General features: G+C 41.1%; 1 protein-coding gene across 6 annotated transcripts in view; it reads right to left on the bottom strand.

The window, feature by feature from the left end:
- Positions 1-737: 737 nt before the first annotated feature.
- The window catches only part of PSD3 (pleckstrin and Sec7 domain containing 3), a 702,311-nt gene continuing 689,639 nt past the window's right edge, over positions 738-13,409 (bottom strand). For all 6 annotated transcript variants that reach the window (XM_050801835.1, XM_050801836.1, XM_050801837.1 and 3 more), the window contains one exon: positions 738-3,653. In XM_050801835.1, coding sequence (XP_050657792.1) covers positions 3,438-3,653 — 216 coding nt within the window. In that variant the 3' untranslated portion in view covers positions 738-3,437. The remainder of the gene's footprint in view (positions 3,654-13,409) is intronic.

Raw genomic sequence — 13,409 nt, 5'->3', positions numbered from 1 at the left:
CGGAGCTTGCAGTGAGCTGAGATCCGGCCACTGCACTCCAGCCTGGGCTACAGAGCAAGACTCCGTCTCAAAAAAAAAAAAAAAAAAAAAAAAAAAAATTCACAAAAGTATTGCTCATTTTAATTAGACACTGCTGAGAGTTAGCAAAATGACGTTTCAAAAAAGAGCACTTCAGAAATGCCTATGGGCTGGCGATAAAGTAAGGACTCTGCATCCTAGTAATTAAGTTTTGATTGCTAAAGAGGAATCCCAGACACCTCCCTGTAAAAGCCAGCATGTGAGGTGGGAACAACCTTTAAAGTACAGATTTTATACATGGGCCACCTGTATGATCAATTTTGCAACAAGACTATGACCAAGGTATTCTGATGGCTATCAAGATTTTCTATACTAGAAATCAATATGAAGTATATTGATGTGAACAAGAATGATTTATCATATGGAAGGAAGTCCCAAGGCTCCTGGGTGCTGAGGTGGGGGATGGAGGTGGGTGGGGGACAGAGTTGGGTGGGGGATGGAGGTGGGTGGGGGACAGAGTTGGGTGGGGGATAGAGTTGGGTGGGGGATAGAGTTGGGTGGGGGACGGAGGTGGGTGGGGGACGGAGGTGGGTGGGGGACGGAGGTGGGTGGGGGATGGAGTTGGGTGGGGGACAGAGGTGGGTGGGGGATAGAGGTGGGGGTGGCGTACCTTCAGAAGAAAGGGAAGGGGGTCCTCCCTTGTACCGTGAATTGGGCAACAGGCTTGGAGCAGCTATGAAAGGAAACATCCTCAATTTCTTCTGGCTAGATACCACAGAAAAGAAATTATCCCAAAAGAAAATGTGGTTGGCTATGGGCCAGACTCTCAGAATCTAAGCAAATCAGTGACTGTTTCCTCCCATAGCATAAACTCTTGGCCTCCTTCATGCACTCTTGACAGCAACCTTCCAGAAGCCTCAGGGAAGAGGTGTTCTCAGCCCATGCGCTAAAGATGGACCGCATCATGCTATGGCAGTCTGAGACCCTGGCTCACAGAAGAACCTTTAAAGTTGTTTTTAAAGATATACTATGCAAACATGGTATACTGAAGCTTCAAAAGAGCCCTTTGTATCCAATGATCTATGAGCCTATCCAGCAGTCCCTGGAGTTAATATTAGTGAGTCATATGACACGGAGAGTGCTATAGTGATGCTGATGCTAGCTGAGTATTTCAATACTCCAAATGTCAGAAATACTGTAGCAAGGTACCATTCAATGTATATTAAATAAGTAAAATACATACAGACATTCTATATACATAGACATAGACTGTGGGCAAACACGTTCAAGCCACTCAGGGAAGTTCCTTTTTCTTTAGTTACTGAAGCTCATAGATGACATGGTCTAGGTACCTCTCTCCCCTCTGCTTAGTGTAAATATTTAGGCAGAAAACAAATAACCTGATAATTTAGATTATCAGGTAGAAAGATAGACAACTTGCTTGTGGACATGTTGCATTCAGTGAGAATGCTACAAAAGTCAATCTGATACATGGGCCATATTGGTAACTATCCTGTTTGTTTTGCAGTTCTGAAACATAAACTAACTTACTGCCTTTACCCAAACAAGGCAGAGAGTTAAAAGTGAGTTTTTTTTTTTTTTTTAAAGGTGTGGCAAAATACTTATTACAAAGAAAGCAACTGCAATCCTAGAGAGGGGTAACCCTTCTCTGGGCAACAGCAAGTATGGACATTTAGAGAGGGGAAGGAAGTAAACATTAAATAAATAATTCTGTAAATAAATGCTACTATATCATAATAACATACCACTTAGACACTACCATGGTTTTACAGCAGGTTTTCTCTAATTCACTGGAACCATGCTATTCACTTAGAGCAGCTGATTCTTTGGTCATAGTACCTTCAACAAATAAACTGCAGAACTATAGAACACTTCTAAGGGAGGTAAAAGAATCATCAGAGTGATTCTATTAGTTCTGCAGTTGTGCCACTTGTGGAGATTATAACTTTAGGGACTAGAGTTTCAAGGTGAGGAAATCACAAAGTTCTAGGTCTCAGTGGGCTAAACTTTCATTCCTTTCTCTTCCTCTACAGGAGAATATTCTGTTTATCACCCTGAATTTCAAAGGGACTGTAAGTGGAACAAGCTCATGACTGCAAAGTTAATAGAACCATTTTGAGTAGACAGAAAGAAAGGACTGAATATAGATAAAGTATTTTTAGGAGGAAGTTGAGTAGTAGCAGAGTGAAGTGGCTATCAAGGAGACTGAGACAAAAATAAACAAAGTCACTTTGCACCTGCAACCAGCGGATCCCTCAGTTTTCCAACCACAATTCATTCCGACTATTACTTTCACACATATTTTAAAGAACCAATATCCATTGTGGACAACTGCAGCTACTTTTTCCTCCCTTATTTTGTCTTAAGGACAGAACAAAAGCGGTTTCATTTTAAAATGCATTATTTTGTCAGGAAGGAAGACCCCAACATCATGACCAGGACACAACCCCATGCCCACACATGCACACACACGCACGCACACACACAAATGTAGAGTAAGAAAGAATCTATTCCTGTATGGAAGGATATCAACGATAGAGATGATGGATTTCTAGTCTAGACCCTGTGGGAGTGAGGTAACAATTTCCTGCAGACTGCGCACATGCCTACTGTTGCAGCTCCTCAAGGGCCGATTACTGCCCCCATCCTTTAGCAAACAAAATCAACTGGGTATCAATCTTTCCTCAACCTTCAAACGCAAAATGACTCCAATTCCTCTTTCCCTTGCTTGGCTGAAATGGAATCAGCACTTCAAGCAAGCTAATGTGCTTCCCTCCGTTCTCAATCCTATGATCTTCACGCTCCTTCTCCCTGCTTCCAGCAGGGTCCGATCTCAACAGGAAGTGCTAAGCTGCACACGCAGCTGCCTCATATTGGAGCATCTAGATTCCCAGCACTGCGATTCTTACTGGAGCATCTGTGAGTGCTCAATTCTACCTCTGTGACTGGGCAAGATTTCACATATAAAGGCGTATATTAACTCCAGCTAGAATTTACTAAAACTACAGTTTGTCCAGTTAAGCGTTTCACAATGGATTAAATTCTTTAACCTTAAAAAAAGTGTAACAGTTGATTTGAGAATACATAAAACAACTGAGCAGACTGCAAACAAGAGAAAACCAAAAGAGAAGGGATACATAATTCATTCTGAAATCACGATCCCCTCCTCCTCACAGAAAAGGTGCATTAGCTATCAAGTTGCAAAAATCATCAAAGCAAAAGAAATCAAGAGCAAAGACAATCTGTACAGAAACTAACAAAAATGTACAATAGAAAAAATTACTAATGCACCATTTTGTCACAGACTTTTTTTTTTAAATATATTCACGGATTACCAGAAAGATCTTGAAAAACCCTATTTTGCTCCATGACCAGCACTTCCTGGCCGCAGACGGACTCTAAGTAACTTTTTGCTTAATGCTTGGTGTTTCAGGTCGGTGATCCTTCCTCTCTGACACATTACGCTTGACCTTGGCAGTGATCGGAGACGTATCCGGGTTCAGCGAAGGACTTGAGTGCGACTTCTTCAGTCCTGCAGCCTCGCTTTCATCGTTACTCAGGAGCTCTTTGCCTCCTTCCTTGAGAATGCTGACATACATTTCATAGCGGGTTTTCTGAAGGCAAAGCCAGAGAACAACGGCAGTCAGAAAACTGTTTAAAATGCACGTGTGCAGCACACCTAGTGCATTACCCACCTGGAGAATGTGAATGGCTGTTGAAGACTTCGCTTCATTTCCCAAACTGACAAATTACTTGGGCACTTACTGGGCACATGAGAGGCAACTACAGAGACTGACTGATTGATTCAATTATCTAGACAGGAAATTAAGTTAGAATTTTAGTTCTCATTTGTTCTAGATTCTGAGGGAATGTCAACTTGGAGTTACTGGCTACCAGATGGAACACCATGAATCTAGAACACTCAGGCATGAGAAAGGTCTAAGTTGGAGGAGCTGTCACCTCTGGTTTCGGCGGCTACATGGCTCTTGTGGCTCTGTACTAAAGTCACCTGAGCCTCCCCAGGTAATCCAGGCCTCATATGAAACTGGCTTGGATATGGTTGTTTCCTCTTTTTCTGACTCCCCGTAACCCTAGAAAGGCTCATCTTGAGGGATCACTCCATGGCGAGCGACTCTCCTGTACAGTCCCCGATGAGACCATACCACTTTCTAGAAGCTGCTCTGGGTTTCCCTGTATTGCTTTTCTGCAAGGATTACCCACTTCTCTGGTTATTATGAACAGTTGCTGCTATGAACAGTATGAAGTTTGCAGAATTTCAAGTTATTTTCTGATGCTTTTCTCACTCAACAATATTTATCATCAACTATGTACTGAGTACCTACTATGTTTCAAAAAGTTCCTTGATTCCTCTGTCTCTTGAATTTCTAAGATTTTTTTCTTTTTCCATAGCTCTGGCACTTTTTTTTTTTTAGTTTCTATCCCAATCAATATATAGAACTATCATATATGTTGCAACTTATAGACAGGTCTTAGATTCTTAATTTGATATATTCTGGTCAAAATAAGTATTCCACCATCCTGCCTCAACACATGAAGAATTTATAGAAAGTTTCAAGTGTTTTATTTCTAAACCAAAGAACATGTCAGTTATAAATTGTCCCAACAAAGGCAGGCAAATTCTGTTTTGACTATACATCCATCTTAGGGATTTTTCTAGTCAAATTGGGTTTTGTATGTGTCAGTTTTAAGTTAGTAATTTAGAAGTGCTACCTTTTCAAGCTGTTTGGTTTAACAATGGGAAAAAGCTGCTAGACATTCAGTATGTTCCGGGGTTGGCCAGTATTCAAGTGGGGTGTGAGCGTTGGTTGCCGATGACATTTATTGAGTGCCAACATGCTAAGAACAGGTCATTCACACAATATTCATACACTGATAACTTACCATCCCTGCTTTACAGTTAAGGCAACAAAGGCAAAGAGAAGTTCAAAGTCAAAGGAAGAAATGAAACTGGGATTTGAACCAAGGCAATCTGAGTTCAAAACCCATGGCTGTTAAGCTTCACTGATACGAAAATACAGATTATATGTACACAGATTTTAGGATAAGTACTCTGACAGACACTGTTGGTTGGCCAGTCAAAGGACATTCTCAACTCCCTCTACTCTTACGTGCCTTTCACTACAAAGACTAATAAAACCAGAGATACTTACTTTTCCAGTTTCTCTTGTAGCTAAGTTGGGCCATGTGATATTGTGGTCAGTAAGAGGTAAGGAAGAGTCTTTTTGGGGGGCTTCTGGGAAAGTGATTTTGCTTTCTGATAAAAGGGACAAACTTTAAGGAGAAGTCACTGGGGTTAGCCTCTCATTCTTTTTTTTTTTTTTTTTTTTTTTGAGATGGAGTGTCATTCTGTTGTCCAGGCTGGAGTGCAGTGACGTGATCTCAGCTCACTGCAATCTCCGCCTCCCGGGTTCTAGCAATTCTCCTGCCTCAGCCTCCCAAGTAGCTGGGATTACAGGCACACACCACCACGCCCAACTAATTTTTGTATTTTTAGTACAGACAGGGTTTCGCCATGTTGGCCAGGCTGGCCTCGAACTCCTGACATCAGGTGATTCACCCACCTTGGCCTCCCAAAGTGCTGGGATTACAGGCGTGAGCCACCACACCTGGCCTAGCCTGTTATTTTTATTCCCTCCTTAACACAAATCCTAAAGCTGCTGCCCCATGACTTGGGCAGTAGATATGAGGAAATAGGACAACATGCTACGCCTGAGGAAAAATGGAAAGACGGAGACAGCCATGTTGACATGATGAGCTGGATCCAACCCTAAGGCTACTCCCTCTGGAATCATGTTAAGTATGAATAATAAATATCCTGTGGGTTAAACCACTGTTTATCAAGTATTGTTATGTGCCGTTTAAAGCATTACTAAATACACATTCTAATTCCAATGAAGAAATAACAAAATAAAGAATAACATGCTAAGCATTGTCTCGGAAGGCTACACGATGGCTTCATCCGGGCATTCGCTAGCAAAAAATGTCATCAGTATCACACATCAGTACATGCACTGTGAAATGACAGGACTGAACAAGATAACATTCACAGGACATAAATATTCTAAACTCCTTTTCATTTTATGAATTTATTAATTAATCTACTCCTAAACTGCCTGGTGGCAAGATTAACATACAGAAAAGAACTACCCCCAATAGAAACAAAGTTTAATAACATAGTCTGAAGGTAGTATAAAAATAGATTCAGGAAACCAGTGTAAGGCATACAATTTCATGAAGCTGGAGCATTTACACAATGAAAAGAGAACGAAAAGAAAATTTTTAGATCACTTGAAACGGGACAAAAGGAGAGAAGGTGATAGGGACAGTTTCCCACTAGTCTTTGAAGCAACTGATACTACTGGGAAAATCCACCTGAAAAATAAATGAAGGAAAGCCACCTCATCCACTCATTTTACAGCTCCAGCTGCAAAGCTATTGTCTGAAATAAATTACATCGGTGTGTCAATCACCAAACAAAAGGCACAGCAGAGGTGTGGCAGTGCATGAGTCATCAGACCAGAAGAAAAGACAAAGCAGAGAAAAGGGGGTAAAGGGAGCCAGAAGACAAAGCCTGCCCTGTTGTTAAGGAAGCCTTCGAGGGTTGATGGGTTTGCAAATACTGTGTTCCACTTCTAACTTAAAACAGGCTTATAGGGGCAGAGGTTACAAAAAACCCAGTAATGTAGCTTTGCATTTTACCAGTCTCTGAGTCTACATTTTACTGAACCAAACCAAATATTCCTCTTCAAAACATTTTAGGAAAACATAACTTTAATCTCAGGACTATTCAGCAGGTATTAGTTTTAGCCAAGTCTCTAGAGGATTACAGACTCAGCCACGTAAGTTAATGCCGTCCAGAGGATTTGAGGACAAAATAAAATTGTCTCAGAGTAAAGAAAAATAACTCTGAATGATGCTCTGGAGAGCAGCGGCAAGAAACATAACTTAAAGTTTCTCTCTTCATTGATTTCTCCTTGTATTCTCTTTCTGGGCAGTAGGTAGGTCATACTTCTCAATTACGCAACAACATAATCGGGAGGGTTTACACTTCCTTTCTTCCTTTCAGAGAAGATGTGATTTGCATCTTTTTTCCTAAGACCAACAGTGAAATTTAAGTTTTAAATGAAAGCTGGTGTGTAGAAAAAGTAAAGCAGCAGCAAGAAGTTTATTAATAAATTACTTTTTTTTTTTTTTTTTTTTGAGACGGAGTCTTGCTCTATCTCCAGGCTGGAGTGCAGTGGCGCGATCTCGGCTCACCACAACCTCTATCTACCGGGTTCAAGCGATTCCCCTGCCTCAGCCTCCCGAGAAGCTGGGACTACAGGTGCGTACCACCAAGCACGACTAATTTTTTGTACTTTAGTAGAGACGGGATTTCACCACGCTGGCCAGGATGGTCTCAATCTCCTGACCTCGTGATCTGCCTGCCTCGGCCTCCCAAACTGCTGGGATTACAGGTGTGAGGCACCGTGCCCAGCCAGTAAATTACTTTTTAAAGGTTTGACGCACCAGCTCAGAGACTGAAAACGATCATCAGTGTTCAAGTGGTGAACCTGGACCCAAGAAGCTCATCAATCATATTGTGGCAGACAGTGTGTCCTGCTTCCTGAACAGCCTCTTCTTTCGTGCTAAGGGAACTTTGATCTTTATTAAGAATGCCAACGTGCCCAGCCCCATGAGAGGAATTATAGTTTAAAGCAGGCGTGACCCTGTCTCTGTTAGTTTCCGTTGCTGCCCTGTGTTATAGATTTGGCCCCTGACGTGTAAATAGAAGTCTGCTAGGACAGTTTATGAAAGCAGCTTCTTTTGCTATTCTGATAGAAGGTGGTATGCAATAAGGTATTTTAAAATTAAGGTACATACATTTTTTTTTGAAAACATAAACATACTGTTCACTTAATGGATGACTGTACGCTTAAACATAACTTGTATATACACTGGGAAACAAATCTGGGTGACTTGCTTGTGATATTCGCTTTACTGCAGTACTCTGGAACTGAACCTGCAGTATCTCAGAGATGCCTGTCTCTGTAACCACTTTTAGGTTCTAGGAAATGATTAGATAGTACTTAAGAAGAAAGCTTAGGGATAATTCTTAAGTGGTGAAGAAGGAAATTCGACCATAAAAGCTTTGCTCCTTCACTCTTTCTTTTCTCTAATGCCTCATATCCTTTCGGTCAGCAAGCTTTGTCCATCTGTCTTCAGAACTGCACCGTTTCTCACCACCTCTCCCATTTCCAGTCTGGACCGAGCTCATCATCTTGTGCCTGTGTTCCTCCCACAGTCGCCTGACTGCTCTCCCTGTTCCCTCCCTGCCCTCCACGTGCACTCCTCTCAAAACACACTGTCCTGTTGAAACGTTTGAGTGTGTCAGCTCTGCCCAAAATACTCCAATGGCTTCTCATCCTTAAAATCCTTCTAAACCAGGAATCCTTAAAATGGCCTAGAAAACCCATGTGTCATCCCCTTCCCCTGGCCCAATCTCTCAGTTCTGTCCCTGGGCTTGCATCTGCCTCCACGGCGCACACCCCTATTCAAGGACTTATGGAACTTGCTTTTCTCTGTCCAAAAAGCTCTTCTTCCGGAAGCCCACAGGACTTCCTCCCTCCCCTCCTTCACCTCTTTCAGGTGTTCACTCTAACATCACCGTGACACTGAGGCCTTTCCTGGCCATCAAAATCTAAAACTGGAACACCTACTCTCACTGCTTTATTTTTTCCTTAGCACTTCTCCCCATCTGACAGCCTTATATTTTACTTGAAAAAAAAAAAAACCTTTGATTTCCTCCTTTGCCCCCCAATACTAGATACCATCACATGAGGGCAAGGACTTTGCGTTTATTTACTAATATATCCCCAGGGCCGAGAACACACAGTGGACAAAGAATAAGCACCACTGACTGCATGAACAGAAAGAGGAGGAACACATTTTTCCATATACGGTAGAAAATATATTTTGAACCCGTAATATGGCAAATCCAGAAAAAGAAAAATAACATGGATATATACGTTGATGGTAGAAGCCTGATGTATTCCCTATTCAGGATCCTCTGGGAACACACCTTTATCTTCAGTATCCCACTGTTCCAATGATGTTTTTCACAAAAATGCTAAGGTCTGACCCTGTCAGTACTGAAGCTCGTAAGGCACCACATGGCCAAGGCTTGTCCACTTCTGCTTCACATCCTCTTGACCTCTGTTGTCAAGATACCACACATGGCAGATCCTCAACAGTGCACTGAGGTACAGCCTGTCTTTCTTAGGACTGGGGCTTTTTCTCTGTCTTTAAAGAGAAACTTAGGTTATACTACACTTTCGAGGTCCCTAAAACACAGACCCATTTTCTGAGAATCTTTGTTTTGTTTTGTTTTGTTTTGAGATGGAGTTTCACCATTGTCGCCCAGGCTGGAGTGTAGTGGGGCGATCTCGGCTCACTGCAACCTCTGCCTCCTGGGTTCAAGCCATTCTCCTGCCTCAGCCTCCCAAGTAGCTGGGATTATAGGCATGCGTCACCACGCCTGGCTAATTTTGTATTTTTATTGGAGACAGGGTTTCTCCATGTTAGTCAGGCTGGTCTCAAACTCCTGACCTCAGGTGATCTGCCTGCCTCGGCCTCCCAAAGTGCTGGGATTACAGGCGTAAGCCACCTTGCCCAGCCCTGAGAATCTCTTAAGTAGTAATACATGAAGAATAGTTTTTATTGCCCACTTTGAGCTTCAAAATAAAGTGAGAAACTGGACCACTATATGTAGTCTCCAGTGATTCCTCATTTGGATAATTAATAGGTCTCACTACAATTCATTACAACATGAAGCCTCTACATTTGTCTTCTAAAAGCATACATTAAAAACATAAGGATTTGTGAAGAATTATTTATATCTGGAATCTACTTGCCTGATCATTCTCACATGAAATTGACATGTAATGTATCAGGAGCTCATTTACCTTTTGGATACATAATTCCATACTAACCTAAGATTCTAAGTTCCCAGGGTCAGAGGATATTAGCCTCATCAATATGAATTCAGGAGGGGATCTGCTGTTAGTACGAAACAAATAATAACAATATTCAAGTATTATATCTTCGCTTTGATAATTTTTTATAGACAGATGGTAGAAAAGGGAAGCTGAAACAACAAAAAGATGCTTTAACTAATATAATTTCAGGCCACAAAGTAATCACTACACAAAAGTTAACATAGTTCCAGATATGGCACATTCAAAATGAGATGGGATGTGAAACAATGAGTCCATGGAAAGCATGGTGGCCGTAAAAAGAAGAGTCTTGCAGTCAGGTAGCCTGCTGTTGACAATGCCTCTAACTAGTAAGAGTCGCCTTAATTCATTCTCCCAAATTGTTGTTCAGTCTTCGTAATGTAGCCCTTTCAGGTATGTGTCTTTCATTTACCAGGGCAGACAGTTGCAAAGAAATAGTGTGCCTCAGGGACAGTTTTGCTACCTTTGGTTATGTTATTAAAGATTTTATCTTCGTCTCTGCAGATTCACTCTCAGGTCAATTCTAAATAATCTCAGAGTTGCACACTCAGCTTCCTTCCTCAGGAGTGCTCCAACAGGGTAAACACAGTTCCAGCAGTATAAGCATAATATAATTGCACTATCACAAAAACAACTTGGGATGGGATTTTACCAAATACAACTGCAACGGCAAATCTTTGCTGACAAGCATCTATGTACTGTTTTCCTGGACCTGGCCCATTCAGTGGGCTCTCTGTCTTAATTACAATTTGCTGTTTTCATAAAGCCTTTTGTGACCACTAAGAGCCAAAGGCAACTCAAGTGTTTAATGGCGTCTTTGTCTACTAAAGTAAAATTCTTTCTTCGGTGTGTGACCCCTCCTTATTACAATTTTTTTTTTTGTATTTATTAAGCTGATCTTCAATTATCTGTAAAAGTACTTCCCAAATATGGCCAGGTGCGGTGGCTCACACCTGTAATCCCAGCACTTTGGGAGGCTGAGGCGGGCAGATCACGAGGTCAGGAGATCAAGACCATCCTGGCTAACACGGTGAAACTCTGTCTCCACTAAAAAAAAATACAAAAAAATTAGCTGGGAGTGGCGACCGGCACATGTAGTCCGGCAGGAGAATGGCCTGAACCCAGGAGGCGGAGCTTGCAGTGAGCCAAGATTGTGCCACTGCACTCCAGCCTGGGTGACAGAGCGAGACTCTGTCCCCGCAAAAAAAAAAAAAAAAAAAAAAAAAAAAAAAAAAAAATTAAGTAAATAAATACTTTCCAAATATGTAGGGAAAAAAATCCCTTTTCACTAGCATCAATGCCTACCAGGGGTAAATAAAAATTGACGTGTCTAAGACCATGTAAGCTGCTACTTGGGGTGAATGTTAATTGCGTTTTGAAAAAAATTACAACTATTGATATTCTTTGAAAAGTAGTTTAATCATATCCACACACATATTTACATGGATCTCACTGAACAGTTTCTCTCCAGAGCCCTGCATACCATTTTATATCCCATTTAATAGAAAAATGTCTTCTTTTGACCTCTGATACATGAATACGATAGTAACCACCTGAATGAAAATACAACTGGGCTGCAATTTTAACTTACTGCTCCTATTTGCATTCAGACCTCACTGCTCTAGCAATCAAATCCTGAATACATTTCCTCCTGACATTTCATTTTCTCATGCAGACAGGGCAAAAGGTCATCTTAAGACAAAATGAGCAGAAAAGCAATAATGTCATATACACAGCAATACAGTTTGCTCCTAGATCTCTACAATGGAAAACAAAGAAATAAACCAAAAAAAAAAAAAAAAAAAAAGAAAAACCAACAAAACAAGGAGCTTCTGAAGGAACTGCTTATTCAAGTAAGGACTGTTCATTTTCCTTCGGCGTACTACAGGATGATGGCAGAATTGAGTTGCAGAGACTTTCTCCTTGACCAGGTGGCCCACCCACCACTACCTACTGACTTAAGAAAGCAACTGCATGCAAAACAGAGTTCCTACATGAAAGCTATGCTGGAAATTACATTTTTAAAAAGAAAACGTTCAGGGTTTTTTTTTTTTTTCCTCCCTATGCTACTCCCTTATCAGGCTTCAGAATACAGTAGTAACCTACTGCCTAAATATAGCAAATAACCACACATTTTTATTTATATAGTTTGTGTTCATGGCTTTCTGGTAAATCCAAAGAAAGTGTGAATTCCATTCTTTTGATTCATTCTCCCTTTCTACCCTATTGCTCTCTAAATGAACTCTGTGACTTTCATTTTTTTTAAAAATTACAAATTAAAAAGCTGACTTTTTAACACAATGATACAATCAGAAGAAGTCAAGAGCTCAACATTAGAACAGTCCAGGAGACCTGGGTCTGCACAAAGTGTTCTGAGAGCTTCATTTGTCTGTGTTCTGTTCCTAGACCCTGCCCCATGAAGCTCTCATAGGAATCTGCTCTTGACTGTGGACTCAGCTCTACTTTACTCTTCACTGCCCCTGTGGAGTTTCCTGGACAGGCCTTTCAGACAGGAAGGAGAGCTGAGTGACCACCAGTAGACGCTCCCCACCTCCAGGCCCTGCTATTCCTTTCCTCAGGGCCCAATCAGTCGCCAAGACTAGGAGTAGAAAGCAGGTGCTTTTACCCTTGAATAACAACATTGTCATCTTTGTGGAGAAGGAGGAGGAGAAGTGAGTTGTTAAGAAGAGTATGCAATTTCTGCTGAAAACTAACTTAAAAATACTATGATTTCTCTAATTCTTTACACCGTTTCTCTAGCTCTCAAAATTCTTTCTTTCAACTCAGTCTGTATAAGTATTCAGCTTTTCATCTCTTTTTCAAAACTAAAATCAACATTCTGTAAGTCTACAAAGCTTACTTAGAAAACATCACACGTTTTATTTTCTAGGTGGAAAACTCTAGAAACAAATTGCCTGGTTCCAACCCACAAAGAGACCAACCTTATGAAGATCTGCCACCCACAAGGCCTCTGGCTCTGGCTATTCCCAAAGGTCCTACGCAGCTTGGCCTTGTGATGGTTTTGACTATAGCTGAGTATAAAATTGAGAAAGAAAACACACCCTGATTGGATTAACAGGATTACCAAGTTTGTTGTTCAGCAAAATGGAAAAAAAAAAAAAAGCCTCTGAAACACAAGGATAGAAGGTTAAGCTTCTACTTACCCAAGGTAAGCAATCTGGGCTAAAGAAGTACTGCTATCTGGGTAAGAGACTAAATTTTGCCTAAGGATAAAAGTTTGTCACTCACTAAATTTTTCCCTGTGTAACTTATATCTTCTAAAACAAAAAAGGGAGCTTGTTATGGCGACATTTTAATATAGGGCACATGCTTAATCTTTTGGTTTACACTTTG

Source organism: Macaca thibetana, chromosome 8 (assembly GCF_024542745.1).
Source record: "Macaca thibetana thibetana isolate TM-01 chromosome 8, ASM2454274v1, whole genome shotgun sequence".
NCBI lineage: Eukaryota > Metazoa > Chordata > Mammalia > Primates > Cercopithecidae > Macaca > Macaca thibetana.
This window is presented reverse-complemented; position numbering and strand designations above follow the sequence as displayed.